The sequence below is a fragment of the Vigna unguiculata genome, chromosome 8, assembly GCF_004118075.2.
Source record: "Vigna unguiculata cultivar IT97K-499-35 chromosome 8, ASM411807v1, whole genome shotgun sequence".
In the NCBI taxonomy this organism is placed as follows: Eukaryota; Viridiplantae; Streptophyta; class Magnoliopsida; order Fabales; family Fabaceae; genus Vigna; species Vigna unguiculata.
In genome coordinates, this window is record NC_040286.1 from 20,897,329 (window position 1) to 20,918,594 (window position 21,266).

General features: G+C 36.7%; 2 protein-coding genes and 1 non-coding gene across 3 annotated transcripts; 2 read left to right on the forward strand and 1 right to left on the reverse strand.

The window, feature by feature from the left end:
• Positions 1 to 424: 424 nt before the first annotated feature.
• LOC114194989 lies at positions 425 to 1,558 on the forward strand. Its single transcript, XM_028085386.1, has one exon. The coding sequence runs from the start codon at positions 425 to 427 to the stop codon at positions 1,556 to 1,558; it is 1,134 nt and encodes a 377-aa protein (XP_027941187.1).
• On the reverse strand, positions 968 to 1,074 carry LOC114195708. The gene has a single exon (XR_003606541.1). It is a non-coding gene; the product is annotated as a small nucleolar RNA R71 (small nucleolar RNA).
• Positions 1,559 to 17,607: 16,049 nt separating the features above from the next.
• LOC114193403 (FT-interacting protein 7) lies at positions 17,608 to 21,052 on the forward strand. The gene has a single exon (XM_028083180.1). The coding sequence runs from the start codon at positions 17,836 to 17,838 to the stop codon at positions 20,779 to 20,781; it is 2,946 nt and encodes a 981-aa protein (XP_027938981.1). The 5' UTR covers positions 17,608 to 17,835; the 3' UTR covers positions 20,782 to 21,052.
• The last annotated feature ends 214 nt before the right edge of the window (positions 21,053 to 21,266 follow it).

A 21,266-nucleotide genomic window follows, 5' to 3' on the forward strand; every position in this document is an offset into this window, starting at 1 on the left:
TATAAGAACAAGTGATTATAACCAAGGAAATTCTCTCTTAAGTCTCACAGGCATGTGTCTCTCTCATTTTCCACTGAATTTCAACAAATCAAAATTGCTAGTCATTTTCAATCCAACCACAAACACACAATCAGCATGGATCTTAAGGTCTTTTCAAGGTTGTAATGAGGCTAGGCTTTCAAGAATAATGGTTTTTCAAGATCACAAAAAGCACAACTTAGAAAAGAGAGCATTACTACAATTCAAACCCAATTCTACTCTCCATTCCTCACAATTCAGACCTCAATACACCAAGTTTCTTTTTCATTCATAATTCACTCTTATCTCTTTTTGTTCTTTTCTTTTCTTTCCCTTTTTTTTTTCTTTATTAGATAGCTTATTAAATTTTCCCTTTGTACTAATCCTTGCTTGAGCTGTTTGATTTATGCTCTTAAGAGGTCAGGTTCCTGAAAATCGATTAGCATTTGACCCGAAGATAGAAAAGACAGCTAGAAGGAACAGAGGCAAAAGCAAAAAGAAGCAAGGAAAGACAAGGGAAGAATCTTCCAGTACTTCCATCACACCTCAATCAGAAAACATGGAGAATCAAAGACCAACTCCAGCCAGGAAGACACTTGGAGACTATGATATGCAACAAGGACCGAGATATTTTTCTAGCATAGCAATACCATCCACCACTAAAACTTTGGAGATGAAGCCAGCTTTCCTCAGCTTGATTAGTTCTCATCAATTCACTGGAATGGATAATGAAGATCCATACACTCATCTCTCTACATTCTATGAATTGATAGGAACCATGGGCTTTCAAGAAGGAGATCTTGAGCATGTATACATGCGGTTGTTTCCTTTTTCTTTGGCAGGTAAAGCAAAGGAATGGCTTAAGTCACATCCAAATCAGAGTTTGAATAGCTGGAAGGATGTTGAGGAGAAATTTTTGAACAGATTCTTTCCACCATCTCGCTACATCAAAGCCAAAGCTGATATTTCGACGTTTAGGCAAGGACCAGATGAGCCATTCTGTGAAGCTTGGGAGCGGTTCAATTCCTTATTGAGGAAATGCCCAAATCACGGATTTGAGGATATTGCTCAGTTGAACATATTCTGTAATGGTCTGAGGCCTGACACCAAGATGATATTAGATGCAGCAGCAGGTGGAACAATGATGAGTGTAGATGCGGAGCAAGCAACAAGAATCATTGAGGCATTAGCATCCACAGATCATCAAGCTCAGCATAATAGGCAAACTGTTCAGAGGAAGGGAGTGCTTGATCTTAGTACTACAGATGCGATTTTAGCTCAGAATAAGATTCTGACTCAACAGATTGAAGCACTGACGAAGCAAATGTCTAAATTACCAGAGCAGTTGCAAGTTGTGCAATCTTCTCCTAGTCAACAACCCATGAGATGTGACTTCTGTGGAGGAGATCATCCAAATGGTCATTGTTCTTATCAGAGTAGCTCACAAGGAGAAGTTCAATATGTGAGCAACCAAGGAAGACTAGGAAATTTCTCCAACAATAACAACTTTTCACAGGGGTGGAGAAACAATCCAAATTAGAACTTTGGATGGAAGCAAGATGCTGGTCCTTCAAACAGACAACCTCCTTATCAACAACAACAACAACAACATTATCCTTCGGTGCATGACAGAACATCTAAACTGGAGGATACTTTAGAAAAGTTTATGCAAGCTTCTTTGACTAATCAGAAAAATACAGAAGCTTCAATCAAAAATCTCGAAACACAGGTTGGACAGTTGGCGAAACAATTATCAGATCAGCAGACAAGTCAATTTTCAGCCAACACACAGACTAATCCCAAGGAGCATTGTAAATCTATTATCACCCGAAGTGGTAAAGTTGTGGGAAGAGGGATTGGAGACAACCTGGGTGTAGAGGAGGAGGTGTTGGAGGAAAAAGAGAGAGAGAATGAAAAAAATGAGTGTGAGGGAGAGGAAGGACAAAATAAAAGAGAGTTTGTAAATAAGAGAGAAGAAAAGGAAGAAAAAAATAAAAGTGAGGAGAAAAAGAGGGAGAAGGGTGAGAAACAGGTGCCTCAGTTGAAGAGCCTACCATACCCTCAAAATCCTTCCAAAAAAGACAAGCAAAGGCAGTTTGCAAGATTCATGGACATTTTCAAGCGACTGCAGATTAACATCCCTTTTGTGGAAGCTATGGAGCAGATGCCGACATATGCAAAATTCATGAAAGAGCTCCTAACAAAAAAGAGAAGATTCTCTGAAGAGACAGTGGAGCTTGAAGCAGGGTGTAGTGCTATAATTCAGAAATCATTACCTCAGAAATCTAAAGACCCTGGGAGCTTCACTATTCCAGTTACAATCGGGACATTACCAGTGGGAAAGGCATTGCTTGATCTGGGTGCCAGTATAAATTTGATGCCTTTGTCTATGCTAAAGAGAATAGGAGATCTGGAAGTAAGGCCTACACGGATGACATTACAGCTAGCTGACAGATCCATGAAGTATCCCTATGGTGTGACAGAGGATGTCTTGGTTAAGGTTGACAAATTCATGTTCCCAGTTGATTTTGTAGTAATGGATATTGAGGAAGACACTGAAGTTCCTCTAATACTGGGAAGACCTTTCATGAAGACGGCCAAGGTCATTATTGATGTTGATGATGGCAAATTAAAGGTCAGGGTGCAAGATGATGAAGTCAACTTTAATGTATTTGAAGCAATGCAGCACCCGAAGGACAAGCAACAATGCTTCAGGATGGATGTGATAGATGATTTTTTTCTAACATCCAGGAAGCAATTAGCAAAGGCAAGCCCATTGGAAAAAGCTTTGATTGGTGCTTGTGATGATCTGGAGGAAGATGAAGAAAAGGAAGTTGATGAATACATGACACATCTAAATTTAGCAAAAGAAATTGCATCAAATGATATACAACCTGAGAAATTGCAGCAAGAAAATAGAACTGAAAGTCAGAAGCTGGAGCTAAAGGTATTACCTCCTCTTTTAAAATATGTTTTTCTTGCAGATGGAGGTAACAAACCAGTGGTGATCAGTAGTGCTTTAACGGCTTCTGAAGAACAAAAGTTGATTTCAGTTCTTAAAGCCAATGAGGGTGCAATAGGTTGGACTTTATCCGATCTTAAAGGAATTAGTCCATCCTACTGTATGCACAGAATTCATATGGAGCAAGACTACAAGCCTGTAGCACAGCCTCAATGGCGATTGAATCCAACCATGAAAGAGGTAGTCAAGAAAGAAGTAATGAAGTTACTTGATGCAGGTATGATCTATCCAATCTCCGACAGTGCCTGGGTCAGCCCGGTCCAGGTAGTTCCAAAAAAAGGAGGTATGACTGTTATTTGTAATGATAAAAATGAATTAATTCCTACTAGAACAGTCACAGGTTGGAGAATGTGTATAGATTATAGAAAATTAAATCAGGCCACTAGGAAAGATCATTTTCCTTTGCCTTTCATGGATCAAATGCTAGAAAGGTTAGCAGGGCAAGCTTTCTATTGTTTTCTGGATGGATATTCTAGTTATAATCAAATTGCAGTGGATCCAGAAGACCAAGAAAAAACTGCTTTTACTTGTCCTTTTGGTGTGTTTGCTTACAGGAAAATGTCGTTTGGATTGTGTAACGCACCAGCAACCTTTCAACGATGCATGCTTGCAATTTTCTCGGACTTAGTGGAAAAATGAATAGAAGTCTTTATGGACGACTTCTCTGTATTTGGGGCTTCATTTGATCAATGCCTGGAAAACTTAAACACCGTACTGAAGCGGTGTGTTGATACTAATCTGGTTTTGAATTGGGAAAAGTGCCATTTTATGGTAACTGAAGGTGTGGTGTTGGGCCACAAAATCTCTGCTAAAGGTATTGAAGTTGATAAAGCTAAAGTGGAGATCATTGAAAAGCTGCCACCACCCAAAAATGTAAAGGGTATCAGGAGTTTTTTAGGCCATGCTGGGTTCTACAGACGATTCATCAAAGATTTCTCCAGAATTGCCAAACCACTCAGCAATCTGCTCAACAAGGATACACCTTTTAATTTTGATGTTGAATGTTTGCATGCATTTGACTTGTTAAAACAGAAATTGGTTTCAGCTCCTGTGATAATTGCTCCTGATTGGAATTTAGGCTTTGAGTTAATGTGTGATGCAAGTGACTATGCCATAGGAACAGTTTTAGGACAGAGGAAATCCAAAGTTTTTCATGCTATACACTATGCTAGCAAAGTCCTTAATGAAGCTCAAATTAATTATGCAACAACTGAAAAGGAATTGCTAGCCATAGTTTATGCATTGGAAAAATTTAGAGCATATTTGATTGGTTCATCTGTCACTGTATATACTGATCATGCTGCAATTAAATATTTGTTAACCAAATCTGATTCAAAACCAAGACTAATTAGATGGATCTTATTGTTGCAGGAATTTGATTTGGTGATCAAGGACAAAAAGGGAAGTGAAAACTTTGTAGCTGATCATTTGTCTAGATTGGTGAATACTGAGGTGACCAACACTCAATCAGAGGTGCAGGAGGAGTTTCCTGATGAAAAATTGATGATGGTGCAAGAAAGGCCATGGTTTGCTGACATGGCCAATTTCAAAGCTGCAGGGGTCATACTTGAAGATTTTAATTGGCACCAGAAGAGGAAATTCCTGAAAGATGCACACCAATATGTGTGGGATGATCCTCATTTGTTCAAAATTGGAGCTGATCAATTGTTGAGAAGGTGTGTATCCAATGATGAGGCAAAAAGCATTCTGTGGCACTGTCATAGTTCCCCATATGGAGGGCATTTTAATGGAGAGAGGACAGCTGCAAAAGTCCTCCAGTCTGGATTTTATTGGCCCACCTTATTCAAAGACGCACACAAATATGTGCAACACTGCAATAGCTGTCAGAGAATAGGGGGAATTTCAAAAAGACATGAAATGCCACTGAATATCATTTTAGAGGTTGAGGCTTTTGATTGTTGGGGAATTGACTTTGTGGGACCACTGCCATCTTCTTTCACAAATGAATACATTTTGGTGGCAGTTGATTATGTGACAAAGTGGGTTGAAGCAGTAGCAGCTCCTAAGGCCGATGCCAAAACTGTAATCAAATTTCTCAAGCGGAACATCTTTTGCAGGTTTGGTACTCCAAGAGTGTTGATTAGTGATGGTGGTTCACACTTTTGCAATGCTCAACTTCAGAAATGTTTGGAACATTATGGAGTGCGGCATAAAATTTCATCACCTTATCATCCACAGACCAATGGACAAGCGGAGGTGTCAAACAGGGAAATCAAGCGTATTCTAGAGAAGACTGTAGCATCTTCAAGAAAAGATTGGTCAATGAAGTTGGATGATGCACTCTGGGCATACAGAACTGCTTATAAATCTCCCACAGGTTTATCCCCATTCCAGCTGGTATATGGTAAGTCATGTCACTTACCGGTTGAACTGGAACACAAGGCATTCTGGGCCTTGAAATTCTTGAATTTTGATCCAAAGGCAGCAGGAGAAAAGAGAAAATTACAGCTGCAAGAATTGGAAGAAATGAGACTCAGCGCTTATGAGTCCTCTAAGCTCTACAAGGAAAAGATGAAAGCTTATCATGACAAGAAAATTCTCAAAAGAGAATTTTATCCTGGTCAATCAGTGTTATTGTTCAATTCCAGGTTGAGGCTATTCCCTGGAAAGCTAAAATCAAAATGGTCAGGACCATTTCTTGTCAAGAATGTGAGACCTTATGGAGCCATTGAACTAGAGGATCCTGAATCTAAAAGGAGTTGGGTTGTAAACGGGCAAAGGTTGAAGCCCTATCTTGGTGGTGAGATTGATAGGCTCGCCACAATCATTCAACTTGATGAACCTTAAATGAAACAGGCGTCAGGCTCGTGACGTTAAACAAGCGCTTCCTGGGAGGCAACCCAGTGTTTTAATTATGTTTTTGCACTTTAATTTCATCTTGTGTGATTAAATGTGTTTGTGTATGTAAGTATGTGTTTGTGTTTAAAGTTCTATGTTTATGTGTAAAAAGGTGAATTTTAGCATCCAATCATCTCAATAAGGCAAACCATGCAATTTTGGTTGTTTTCAAACAAAACTGGTATTTTAAGCATGGGAATGAGTTTTGGTGCCAGAATTGAGATTATCAAATGCTAAAAATTGCCTTGTTTTGGCCAAATTGTGAAATTTGAGTTTAAAAGCTTGATTTTGAGTTTGTTGATGTGAAACCTTTTGGAATGATAGAGAATTGACTGAAGTATGGTTTGATGTGTGTTTTCGAGTTATTTGGATTGAAAGGATCATGAATCAAGTGAGGAGAAGTTGAGCAAAAATTTGAGAAGTGGCAAAATCAGAGTTTTCCAAAACTGCACAAAATCTTGCCCAAGCTAAACATGTCTCGCCTGGGCGATATATGCAGAACCTGAGCCAACCAATTTCTCTGATATACTCGCTTAAGCGAGTAGTGGCTCTCCTGGGCGAGAATGCCCTGCACCAGGGGTGATTTGGGCGACACAGCCTCGCCTGCGCGAGACTTCTTAATTTTTCCTCTCACGCTCATCTCGCTTAAGCGAGAATGGCTCGCTTAAGCGAGAATTCGCGTTTAAGTGGGGGACAGTGGCAGATTTGTTCACTTTCTCTCTTCTCTCCAAACCCTCGCTCACCTTCTCTTCTCTTCAATTTTGAGCGCGCCTTCACTCATTCAATTCTCTGCATTTTAACTCACAAATTTTGTCTCCTTTTGCTAATTTCACTTCAAGGTAAGTTCCTCTTCCTCATTTTCTTCATTTCCATCAAGCATAGTCATGTTTTTGTGCTCTTGTAAACCCTAGGTAGTATCCATGCTATAATTTGATGCGTTTTGTGTTTATACTGTGGGGTTTAGTTTGAATTGATGCTGAAATTGAAAAATGTGGGTTGCTTATGGTTGACTTGTTTCAAAAATGTTCACCATTTGAAAATGCACTCCATGTGTTTGATAAAATGCCATGTTGAAATTGTTCTTGTTTGTGATTGGTTAGTGAATTAAGCTGAATTGGTCATGTTTTTGGTGGGTTAATTCTCATACTTGCAGGTCAATGGCTAGAACGAAGACAACAGCTAAACATCCCGTTATTGAAACCAATAAAGGGAAAAGGAGAAGACGTGCAAGCAGCTCTTCTCCTGAAAGGCCAATTACTAACCATTTTAGAGACCCCGAAAGAGAAGAACGTTACGAAAAGATAAAGAACTGGGTCTTTATCAAAGAAAGAAAGGTGGTTCTACTTCCAGATGAATATGATCCTTTCTTGAATGGTCTTATCAGGAGGAACTGGATGAAGTTGGCTGACCCGCTTCCCAAATTTGACCCAGAAATTGTCAGGGAGTTCTATGCAAATGCTTATTCTGAGGACAATCCTGGTGAAAAGAGATCTAAAGTTAGGGGAAGGTGGGTAAATTATGATCGAGCTGCCATCAGTGATTTCCTTGGTAATCCACTACCTCTACAACCAGGGCAACGCTGTGACTTCACAACAAGAAGGAGGAGTCATGAACCTTATGACGAAAATGAAGTGGCCCTCCTTATATGCGCTGCAAATCGATCTTATCAAGTCGGACCCACTGGCAATCCTCTCAGAATTCTAAGAGGAGATATGAAAACCTTAGCCCAAGTCTGGACCAGATTCTTACTTGCAAACATAGTGCCCATTGGCCACGTGTCAGACTTGAACGTCCCTAGATGTCATCTCCTTTATTGCATAATGAGGGAGGATCTGACTGTTGACGTCGCCACAATTATCTCTGAAGAAATCCACAAATTTGTGAGATACGAAGTCAACAGTAGGAATGACAAGGCAAAAGGTGCTTTGGGTTTTCCGGCTTTGATCACAGCTCTTTGCCAAGAACAAGGGGTGGAGGTAGAACTAACTGAAAAGATACGACCTTCAATTACCAAGAAATTCATTGAACACTTTTGTACCCACCCAGAGGACTTGGAGCAGCTAGAAGAGCCCCAGCTGGATCAACAAGCTGAAGACCAACCAGCTGAAGACCAACCAGCAATGGAAGAACAACAAACAGGGCCCACACAGCAACCTCAACTCAACATGAATAATGAATTGCTTGAGCAGATGAGATATCTGAGGTTGCAGATGGAGCACACTCACCAGCAAAATGCTTCCATTCATAGAGGACAACTCCACCTTCAGGAGTACCTCTATCAGAATGTCCGCGGACCATACCCAGGCATGACTCCACCAGAATTCTTCACTTATCTACAGTGGCCTGGGGACAGTCCTATTTTCCCAGGGGGAGGTGGACCTGATGCAGGTGAGGGACCATCAGGAGCTGCTGACGCAGATGGAGCAGACATTGAGGATGAGATTGATTTTGGAGGAGATTGATTCACAGCACCATTCCACCCTTCAAACTCTATAAATACGGTTTCATTGTTCTTTTTCTTTTAGTATTCTGCAGTATTTATGTAATTACTACTAGTTTGCCTTAGTTGTTGTGGTTAGAATGTTATATTTTCTAGTTAATTAACTGTTTAACTTTACCTTTTGGCTTAGTATTTTGTGCATAATACTTAGAAACAGCTAAAATTTTTTGGGAATCATTTTGAAAACCTTTATTGAGGAAGTTGGTTAAAGAGAAATCTGATTTCAGTAAGTATCCTGAGTCTAGAACAACTGAGTGAACTGAACACAGAGGTGAAAAAGGGAAATTTTGGTTGAATTCATAATTAAACAAAATTAGGATATTAGTGCTGCATAGTTAGTCAAGATAATCAGTTGTAACAACAAGTGAGATACCAAGGAAATAAACCAGAAAACCCAGTGAGTGCGTGAATCCTTAAACAGTTTGAGTGTTTCCACTGTTTGTTAACAAATTGATATTGCTTGAGTTTTCATTTGATAACATCACATTTAAAGCATGGAAATGATTAAGGCAATTTTGTTGAATTTATAACTCAGTGCCAAATAGCCAACCTGTAAATAATCATCCTTTGTTGATAGCCCATTTGAGCCTAATTGTTTGAATTATGCACCTTAACCTTAACTTGAATTATTATCCTTTCCCTTTGCACACTTAGGGATAGAGAGCATAGGTGTATTTTTCAACTGTAAGGGTAATTGGTTGGTAGAATTGCACTTAAGGAAGAAAAGGGCTGAGTATCATAATTCACTCTCTAGTATTGTGTAGGAATGTATATATTTACTCAAAAAAAAAGGGAAAGAAAAGAAAAGAACAAAAAGAGATAAGAGTGAATTATGAATGAAAAAGAAACTTGGTGTATTGAGGTCTGAATTGTGAGGAATGGAGAGTAGAATTGGGTTTGAATTGTAGTAATGCTCTCTTTTCTAAGTTGTGCTTTTTGTGATCTTGAAAAACCATTATTCTTGAAAGCCTAGCCTCATTACAACCTTGAAAAGACCTTAAGATCCATGCTGATTGTGTGTTTGTGGTTGGATTGAAAATGACTAGCAATTTTGATTTGTTGAAATTTAGTGGAAAATGAGAGAGACACATGCCTGTGAGACTTAAGAGAGAATTTCCTTGGTTATAATCACTTGTTCTTATAATTAGTTTTCCTGAAAAATTGGCTGCACTCTTATCCTACTGCTGTTCGATAATTGGACTCACCATTTGCTTTTGATTTTGAATCTGTGGTTTGGAATGCAAAAGTTGTCTGGTAAGGAACTGTGAAAATGATTTCTCAATAACCAATTTCAGAGTTTTAGTTTTGAATGGTGTTAATCTTGTTACTTTGCTTGAGGACAAGCAAGATGCTAGGTTGGGGGGAGTTGATAAGTGCCAAAAATGAGTAATTTTCATATGAAATGAGGGCACTTATGTTCTCAATTTGTATTTATATCATGATTAATTCTCCTTAAACCTAGAATAGAATATAAAGTTGTACCCATTGATGAGGATATGAGTACAAATGATCATTTTCAAAAGCAAAGTTGTGAGAACAATACAATGGAGGAACCAAGTGCAGTTGAAGAGCCTACACTATTCGAAGATGCAGCTGAAGCATCTACTATTGCAACTGACTTGGTTAATGATGAAGCAGCAGAGTCAACAACACCAGGTGAAAAAATTTGCTCAGAAGATGAAATTATGAGGATTACTAATGATCCGCTTAACCATCTGAATGCACCTGATGATGCTCAAGTTGAGTTGAAGCCACACACTCCACACATCAAGTTTGTTGATGTGAAATATGCAAATAAGTTTTCAGTGGTTATCTTTGTTGAGATGGCTGTAGAAAAAGAAGAAAGGTTGCTGCAAAAGGTAAAAATCTTAGATTCATATTCTTTTGAAAACATTGTTGATAAAAAAGTTAATTTGCATGCATGTTTGTTTTTTGTTTATGTTTTTAATTTTAAAAATATTAAAAAAATTTCAAAAATATGTGTTTTTGTTTTCTTTAATAAAATTGTACAAGCTGATTTGTACTTTGTAAAATTAAAGAAAATAAATTTTGACATATGGCCTGATTGAGCCAAAAGTCATAAAATTTTTCGTTTCCTCCCCAAAATAAGCCCATCAAGGACATTTTTTTTGAAATAAGTGTGGGGGAGACAAACTGTAGGTAGGATTTTTCTTTTTTCTGTTTTTCAATTTTTTGTTTTTGTTTTCATTTAGAAAAGAAAAAAAATTGTGATTTCTTTTTGAGAAAATTGTGAAAGTATTAACTTTTTACTAAGTGAAACTTTTAAACAATGTCTCATAAGAAATCCACAAAAAGTATTTCCCTGCTTTCAATAAAACATATTGACATTGGACTTTTAGGATTTGATTTAGTAATTGGGATGATCATAATTCTTGAAAAATAAAAGTCATGTTGATATGAGTGGATTGTTTCTATGATTTGCTAAATGAGTTGATTTGAGAATTTCTTGATTAAATCTTTTGTGAAAGAATTTGACCTTGTGAGTCTTGAGCCTTAATGTAAAGGATGAACTGTCATGTGTCATTCCTATTTTTTCTTGAGTGACTTGCTCATGTTTGTTTATACTCAAATATTTAGCTTGATTCTTTTGTTTTGCAACTTAGGTGAATATGCATGATTTGATATGACTGAAGCATTTCTTGTTTTTAGCTATTTGGCCAAATAAGCCCACCTTGATATTAATCCATTGGTAGCCCCTTTGAGCTTTAAACCTCTTTTTCTTGTTTTAAGCCTACTGCATAACCTTGAAAAGAAAAAGACCATATTCTACCTTAGGAAGAAAGAAGGAGCTAATGGATTATGTTCAGGAATGGTTGAGGAATAAAGTGTGTGCGTGAGTACCTCACCCACAAATTAATAAAAATGGCAAAAGGAAAAAATTGTTGATGAAAAAGTGTTGAAATAATTGCTTTCTAAAAAAAAAGAGAGAGCAACAAAGAAATAAATGAAAAAGAGTTGTTTTTGAAATTATGCTCCATTATTCTTTCTATATTTTAATTTCAAAAACAAAAAAATCTTAAAATTTTTCCTACCTTTGCCTTAGCCCCATTATAACCTGTGAAAAGTCCTCATGATCTTTGAATGCATATTTTCTGAAAGTTTGTGCATATTAGAGTCTTGTTAAGTATTATGAGAGTTTACTTACATGAGTATTTTGAGTGAAAACACAAGCCAAAACACTTAAGAGAATTTTGGTTAGAAAATACACATTTAACTTGAGTGCTTTCTTTCATAATTGATTGTCTTGTGAATTCAAAAGATTAACTCATGTGTGAAAAATAGAACCTTTCTGTTTGTATATACATGATAATTTGATCTCTAGAGTATTGATTTGTCTCCGGTGATGTTCATTCCTTTGATCCAATGTTGATGTGAAATAAAATACCTCAGATTAAGTTTTGAAATTGTTTGATTTTGCCCAGGAGTGCAAAAGGGTAAGTGTGTGGGTATGATGAGTTCGTATTTTTGCCCTCATTTAATGTTTAATTCTGGGTATTTAATTGAATTTGTGTGCTTAAAGAGTGATTTAATTGATAATTTTGATAATTAGGTTGTTTGAGCTTGTGTGATAAAAATGTCTTAAAAAGTGATTTTTAGCTGCATAAATTATTTTTGGATATTTTAACGTTTGTTGATGCAGCTAAGTTTTAAGCTCATTTAGAGGTGTGGAAATAAATTGATTAAAGCTTCATGACACCTTAAAGATAAATCAAAGAATAAGAAATTATCAAAAGCACAAAAATTCAGGCCAAGCATTGCATGAAGACGACAAGAAAAACTTGAAAAAGTGAAGAAGTTTGGCTAAACCAAGAAGAGAGCAACAAAAAATTGGACCTTGCAATTTTCTTTATCTTTATGATAGAAGATAATTTGGGAAAAATATATCTTAGATATTTTATTTGATATTTTTAAATAATTATCTTATTTAATTATATCATAAAATATTAAAAGATAATAACTACCAAATCTTTTTAAATATGACAAGATCTTCTTGAATCTTTTTAGTTCCACAACAAACAAAAATATCTTGAAGATATTGGATTATTTAGAAGATAATTTAAGGAGATTGCAAAAGGTTGATTTGGAAAATTAATACAAATACTAATTGGTGATAATTTATCATATATCTTTAATTAATTAATTAATTTAATTATATTAGATATTGATATTATCAACCAATTATATTTGTCAAATAGTTTATATCTCTCCAAATATTTTTAAATATTTATCTTTATCTTTATTTTAAAAGATATTTGAGAGATTTTAGCAACATAAAAGCCTAGTCCAATTCCTATATAAAGAGACCAAGGGAGAAGCAGAAAGGACAAGCTCGGGACTTCGGAGTTTAGGAACCCTTAGGGGTGCCTAATTTCGTTTCCTTTCTCTCTCTTTTCTTCTCTCTATTCTTCTTTTTATTTTGTATTCCATGGATTGCTAAACTTCTTGGGTTGATTCCATTGTAATTTCATTATGGATTCTGAGGTTAGAATGAATTAATTTCTTTGTTCTTTTTATTATTGTTGAGGTTTTAATTGATCTATGTCTTTTATCTTTGAATCACATAAAAAGTAATGATTTTAAATCTATATGCATATTGATCATACGAGTCAAGGGTTTTTAAATTTAATTGAGACTTTACTTTGATTTTATTTAGAAACTTTCATATGATTAAATGAGTTTTTACCAATAATTGAGACTTTACTTTGATTAAAGGTATTTACTCTAACGAAAATTAATTGAGACTTTACTTTGATTAATTAAGCTTTTTATTTGGTGAGGAGATAAAAGAATAGACATGATTAGGCATAGTAAAATTTGATTGAGACTGTACTTTGGTTGAATTTACTGTGGATAATCTAAAAGTTCTCACTTTTAATTGAGACTATACTTTGGTTAAAAGTGAGAATGCCAACAAATTAATTGAGACTTTACATTGATTAATTTGTAAATCTACAACAATAATTAATTGAGCAATAATCTTTAGATAACCGATGATGAATCTATTTTGAAAAAGCAATGGAATCAATCTATTTTCTTTACTATTGTTTTTATTTCTTTTTATCTTTTAAACTTTATTTCTATCTTTGTTTATATTAATCCCCTATATTTTTTATTTTATTTGACTAACTCATTTGTATAGTTTTATAAGAACTAATTTGTTAAAAATCAATTCCGTGTTCGTTGGGAGACGACTTAGGGTTACTTTACCCTTTCTATTATCTTGACTACTATCTTAGCAATACTGAAGTTGCTATAGTTTAGTAGTATTAATTTGATCGCGTCAACGACAGCGGTATCAGTGGGTGTTCATGGTGGTGCCCCATCTGTATGGTCTAGTAAGGATTCAAGGTAAGGTTGCATCCTGACGCTCTAAGGAGTCAGTTAGTCTCACTTAGAGCGGACTAACTCCTGTGGTGAGAGTAGCAGGAGGCCCAAAATTCATTAAGGGCTAACCTTGTGGTGAGGGATTAATTCATTGTAACACTTGTGACACATAGCTCGGGGTTGAGCAGCTCGGGGGTGAGCAGAGGTATTCACCACAAGTGCAAGCATTCGCTGAATTCGACCAGACTATACGTATCCGGATGAGTCAAGTCAGGGTCTAGTGTATTGTTTGTGAAGTCAGAACATGTTTGGGTGATATATATAAAATATTGGATTGTGCATTGATGTGTGGCTACTTGATGAACTGTTTTACTATAGCTTACCCTGTTTGTTGTCTGGTTATCTTGTATGCAGTTCTTCTTCTTGCGATGATCATCGACTAAATTGATGGGAGCAGATGGTCGAGGTCCTCGTGGTCAACAAGGGAATGGTGACTCCGCTGCTTAGCCATCTGGGCTGGATTTTCCTTTTGTTTTAAGCTTTCTTTTGGGGGCCACGACCCATGTATTTGGCTACCCACTAAACTTCTATTTCTGTTTGGTTTCCCGCATCCGCTTAGTTAACGTCTTGGTATGCCTTGTTTTATCGTGAGGTGTTTTGTGGAAAACATATAAGACTGTGCTGCTATGCTATTATGTTGTGACATTTCCTTTAATTTCTGCTATTAATTAAATGGGGTGTTACAAAACCAACTTTAATACAACACAAAAAAAAATTCTTTGAAGAAAAGTTAAAAAGCATAAAGCTATTTTTAATTTTTTTAATGAATAAATATTTGTATTAGTGTTGGATTAGTGTTAGTTTAGGTGACACTATATAGTGTGCTTAATGTTGAATGCTAATATAATCAACCGAGTCAACTCTACGATGACACTAACTATATATAACTCTTTTTTTTTAATAGGCTTAATTTGGTCCTACTTTTGATTAACTTTTTTTTTTTAATTTGGTCCTACTTTAAGATTTCTTTTCAATGTGGTCATAAATGTCGTAAATTTCATTCAATTAGGTCATTTTCCTTAACTCCGTAAAAATAGTTAACAGAACAGTGTCCAAGATGGACTATCACTATGACGTGATGCCTATTTGTAAGGTCCACTTAAATTTTGCCCCAAATTTTAAAGGTTTGTCCTAATCTATTGGACCTAAGGCTTGTCCATAGGGTGCCCAAAACCCTAAACCAACCATAACACTCTCATTCTGTCACTTTTTAGAAAAACGCTTCCTTTTCCCCTCTTAGAACTACAGCAGCAAGCTCTGCTAGGGTTTAAGTGAGCTCCCCTATTTTCCCCTCTCTCAAAGTAAGTTGAGCTCTCTTGCGTTCCCTTCTTTTCTTCAAGTTTTGGTTCTACGCTAGTCTGTATCATAGTTCACTTTCGTTCATCCCTTACTGTTTTCAGTTCCGTTATTTGCTTCCGCTTTAGGTGCTAGTCCGCTAAGGATCTCATTCGCTTGAGTTAGCATTTTCCAAGTAAGGGAAGCTAGGTCTTTTCGCGTTTTTAAAATATATGGTTTGTTTCTATCTGTTTCATGCTCAAAATGATTTGGAAAGTGTTTATGTTCGTATGTGAATGAACTGTATGGAAGTGTGGGATTGTTTCTAGTGTTGTAGGCGTGGAACAATGAGCTTGTCTCGCCTAGGCGAGAGTAGCAAAATGTATTCAATTAGTTGAATTGTTATTCAATCGATTGCTTTCACTTAAGTCAAGTGAAATCAACATATTATACGGACAAATCAACTTGTTGAATTCACTTTTTACCAACTTATATTAGTTAGTTTTTCAGAGAGTGGAGTAACATTTTAGATTTCTAAGTACGAAAAATAATGAAACAAATTTGAAAAACACTCTCTCTTTGATTACATAATGAAACAAATAGTGACGATGAAGTCACATGCATGATTCTGGAGGACAGGGAAGTCGTTATCATTTACGTTGAGAAAAAAAGAAGCATCGTTATCGTAGTTGAGTTCAACATCGTTGTCCCACTCCATTGAAGGAAAACATAATTGTGTTTGGGTTTATGCCATCTTAAAACCAAACCTATTTGCTTAAGATCTCAACAAATTTAGGAAAATATTGTGATGATTAAGAAAAATTAACACAAAGTAAAATTATTTCTAGCTGTGTAATTAATTGCTGAAAAAGATAGCTAGTCAATTCTGATTAGTGTATGGTTATTTAATTATAAATCCTCATGACATTATTCTTGACTTTTCTATTAATGTTTTTAAAGGTCATAATTACACATTACTAATAAATTATTATATCAATTTTATAATTTAGCGCAAACCAATTCCTATCCAAATATTATTTTTTAACCTTAATATTTATCATTAAAAAAAAAAATCTATGACTCTATATATCTATTTGCTTGTTTATGTATTATACTTTTTTTTCTCTAATCTCATTCGTTAACAGATTTTCAATATTCATCTTTCTTTTTAGCTATTTATATCTACGTATTTCTATTTAAAATATTTTAATATCAAATTCATATTGTATTTAATTTTTAAAAAATCATATTACACAATAAATTTACATTTTACTTTAATAATGACTCATACATACACATTTTTAATATCCCTCTTTCTTTTAAGCTAGCTATATCTACATATGTTTTTATTTAAAAAAAATAACATCTACTTTATATAATATTTATTTTGTACAGGTCATGTTGCTTAATATGTCTAGATTTTACTTTAACTACTACTTGTACATACACATTTTATTTTAATATAAAACATAATTCAAAAGTTAAATTATAAATTTTAATCATATAAAAATATTATTTTACTACTATACGTCAATAATCAATAGTGTCAATTTTAGTATTTAAAATAAACAAATTCATATCTAAATATTAAATTTTAATCTTATTATTATTATTAGTATTTGTATTATTATTATTATTATTATTATTATTATTATTATTATTAATAATAATATTAGTAAATTATTTGTTTGATTCATCACATTATACTTTTTGTAATTCATTATTTTAATATAAAAAATCAATATTAAAATAATTTATTAATTTTTTATAGAAAACTAATTGTGATTAATTATTTAATTTTTCTCATTGTCAAACTCTTTATTCACATAATTATAATACTTAAATATTATTATGTAAATAAATTATTAATTTTAATATAATAATTATTATATAAATTTTCAAAATAGAAATTAAAAAAAATACAAAACAACAATGACATGTGCATACGCACAGTCTCATACTAACTTGTTATCCTTATAACTCAAATATTATCTTATTTTGAAGAATGAAAATGATTTATAATTATTTTACCTATAAATAAAATGTTAACTTTCACAATTAAGATACAAAAATATGTTATCGTTTGTGTTATTTATTTAGAGTTTAAAGAATTCTTCCCGTTTTTTTCTTCGAAAGAAAACACTCAATTTTTTATTATAACAATTCTTGGTATCAATTTAGAATTTGATATTCATTTATGCTTAATATGAATTTTGTTTTAATATTCAAAGTTATTTAATGTGAAAGACTATTATGCAATGTTAACTTTTAATACAAATTATGCTCTCTTAGTAATCATTTATTATTGTAATAGATTATTTGTTTATTCATAATACTTATTATTTATTATATATGGTAGTAATCAATTTTTATCTAAAGAATTTATTTATTATAATAATAAAAAAAATTAAAATCTAGGAATCCGTTGGAGCATCGGTCCAAAAGATTAATGTTATATATATATGTATCTCAGCCGGCACGCTGACTCTGTTCACACGTTACTATTCACTGCTAAAACTGCTATCTTGGCTTTTTATTTTTGCCACGTGGCACTTCTGTTCCCCGTGTTCCCGCTCCTCGCTTTGCCTCTTTAAACGTTCTTCTCCCCAAAGGACCGTTCATCTTTTCACTGTTCAGCCAAACCTTTCAAATAAGAAAGAGAAATACAACACAACCCTAAGCAATAGAAGAAGAACCAGAAACCATCTGTTTTCACCCTAATTTTATTCTGTTTCTCAATTCACCAGATTTATCTATGGGGGAAAGTTTTGGAAGGAAGCTCATGGTCCAAGTTTGCAACGCCAAGAACCTCATGCCAAAGGACGGTCAAGGAACCGCGAGTGCTTACGCGATTGTGGACTTCGACGGCCAGCGACGGCGAACAAACACGAAATCGAGAGATCTCAATCCTCAATGGGACGAGACGCTCGAATTCATTGTCCATGATAAAGACTCCATGGCTTCGGAAACACTAGAGGTGAATCTCTACAACGACAAGAAAACAGGGAAACGAAGCACTTTTCTAGGAAAGGTGAAACTATCCGGAACCACGTTTGTGAAGTCTGGTTCCGAAACGGTTGCGTACTATCCGTTAGAGAAGAGGAGCGTGTTCTCTCAGATCAAAGGAGAACTCGGTCTCAAAGTTTGGTACGTGGATGACCCACCGGAAGCGGAAAACACAGGTGAGCAGAAAGCAGAGTCAGAACCAGTGGCAGAGGAGAAGCCGCCCGGGAATATAGAAGGAGAGACAAAGGAAGATGAAGCAGAAAAAAATAAGCAAGATGAAAATAAACCAAAAGATGAACCAGCAGCAGAAAAGCCAAAGGAGGAGGTTCCAGAGGAAACGGCGTCTCCAAAACAGGAGGTGTCAAATCCTTCGATTGTGCAGACAGAGAAGCCGAAGCAGGGGAATGAAAGGCACCACGAAGTTCTAAAGTGTGCAGATCTGAATGTGAGCAATGGTGAACTGCGTTCTCTGAGTAGCGATCGGAGCCGCAGTGCTTACGACCTCGTAGATCCCATGCCATTTTTATATGTTCGAGTCGTCAAGACCAAGCGAGCCAATCTGGAAACTGGTTCCAGCATTTACGCGAATCTTTTGATTGGTACGCGGAGCGTGAAGACTAAAAGCGAGAAAGAGAGCAATGACTGGGATCAGGTTTTCGCCTTCGATAAAGAGGGTCTTAACTCGACTTCGTTAGAGGTTTCCGTTTGGTCAGAGGAGGTAAAAGAAGGGGAAGAAAAGAGAGAGAGTTGTCTCGGGACGGTATCCTTTGATCTGCAAGAGGTGCCTAGAAGAGTTCCTCCGGATAGTCCGCTGGCTCCGCAATGGTACACTCTGGAGTCAGAAACCACGCCGGGAAATGATGTCATGCTCGCAGTTTGGATCGGTTCTCAGGCTGACGAGGCTTTTCAGGAGGCTTGGCTGTCCGATTCCGGTGGCTTGATTCCTGAGACACGAGCCAAAGTGTATCTGTCTCCCAAGCTTTGGTATCTGAGGTTAACGGTCATCCAAACCCAGGATTTGAAATTAGGTTCGGAATCCGAGGCTAAGGTTCGAACTCCAGAGCTCCACGTAAAGGCACAGCTGGGTGCTCAGGTTTTTAAAACAGGTAGAACCTCACCCGGCTCGGCTAACCCAACGTGGAATGAAGACCTCGTGTTAGTAGCAGCCGAGCCGTTTCAGCCATTTCTTGTTTTAATAGTGGAGGATGTGTCAAATTCCAAAACAGTTGGACATGCGAAAGTCCATGTGGCAACCATTGAGCGGAGAACGGATAATCAAACTGAGGTAAAGTCCAGATGGTTCAACCTATACAGCGAAGACGAGAGCAGTTCGTATGCAGGCAGGATTCATGTCCGAGTATGCCTTGAAGGTGGGTATCACGTGATAGACGAAACTGCTCATGTAACCAGTGACGTTCGAGCCTCGGCAAAACAACTCACAAAGCCTCCTATCGGTTTGCTAGAGGTTGGGATTCGTGGCGCGACCAACCTTCTTCCTGTCAAGACCATTGATGGAACACATGGCACCACAGATGCTTTCGTTGTGGCCAAATACGGTCCCAAGTGGGTCCGAACACGAACTATTATGGACCAGTTCAACCCGCGATGGAACGAACAATACACTTGGGATGTTTACGACCCTTGCACGGTGCTCACCATTGGAGTGTTTGATAATGGGAGATACAAGCCTGGGGAAGACGGAAAACCTAACAAAGACTGTCGAATAGGGAAAGTTCGTGTGCGGTTGTCCACACTAGAGACAAACAGGGTGTACGCAAACTCGTACTCCTTGGTCGTTTTGTTGCCAGGTGGTGCGAAGAGAATGGGAGAGATAGAGATTGCTGTGAGATTTTCATGTTCTTCATGGTTGAGTCTCATACAGGCCTACGCAAGCCCAATTTTACCACGAATGCACTACGTTCGTCCGTTTGGCCCTGCCCAGCAAGACATCTTGCGCCAAACAGCCATGAGGATAGTAACCGCGAGGCTGGCCCGGTCTGAACCGGCTTTGGGTCAGGAAGTTGTTCAGTTCATGTTGGACTCTGATACACACATGTGGGGCATGAGGCGTAGCAAGGCGAACTGGTTTAGAGTGGTGAGATGCCTCTCACGTGCGGCGACGATACTCTGTTGGGTGGATGGGATCCGCACGTGGGTACACCCTCCAATGACGCTTCTGGTCCACATGCTGCTTGCAGCGACCGTACTGTGTCCATACCTAGTGCTTCCAACTGTATTCCTGTGCGCATTTCTGATTTTACTGTTGAGGTTTCGTTTCCGACAGAGGGTCCCTGAAAACATGGATCTAAGGATGTCATACGTGGACATGGTGAGCCTGGACGAGCTTGACGAGGAGTTCGACGGGTTTCCGACGACGCGTCCAGCGGAGGTGGTTAAGATGAGGTATGACAGGGTCCGCGCGCTAGCGGGGAGGGCGCAGACGCTGCTGGGTGACGTGGCGGCACAGGGGGAGCGCTTGGAAGCGCTGTTTAGCTGGCGGGACCCACGTGCCACGGGGATATTTACGGTGGTCTGTTTGATGATGTCGTTGTTGTTCTATGCGGTGCCGTTTAGGGGCCTTGTGTTGGTGGCTGGGTTCTACTACCTTCGCCACCCAAGGTTCCGCGACGACATGCCGTCTATTCCCGCAAACTTCTTCAGGCGACTTCCGTCCTTTTCTGATCAGATTATGTGATTACAAATATATTTTATATTTTATTTATTTATTTATAATTTATCTTGACATGTTTCTTTTGATTATGTTAGTTTTGTAAGAATGTTATCTTTTTATTTGTTGAGTTAGTGTGTCAACTTGGAAAGTGAGGAGATACCTGGTATGCTCTAAAAGTGCTCAGAAAAAGTTATCGTTGTGGACTTCTAGTGGAACAAAACTGAGTCATCTGCAAAGTCGTTGATGACTAGATGTGATAATTTATTACCGTTGAAGAAACATACATGAAGCCTAAGTAAATGCAACCCAAAAATAGGGAAAACAATCGTGGCTTTTTTACGTGGGGGAGAAAGATACTAATAAAAAAAATTAATATAAGTTTGAATCAAATAAGATCAATGTTTTGTTTTTCAATTTGACTTCTTTCTACCATTTATAACTAGAAAATTGTTAAACATTTAAAAAAAATTGAACATTTTTAACCTCTTTATTCAATGGTTATTTTTATA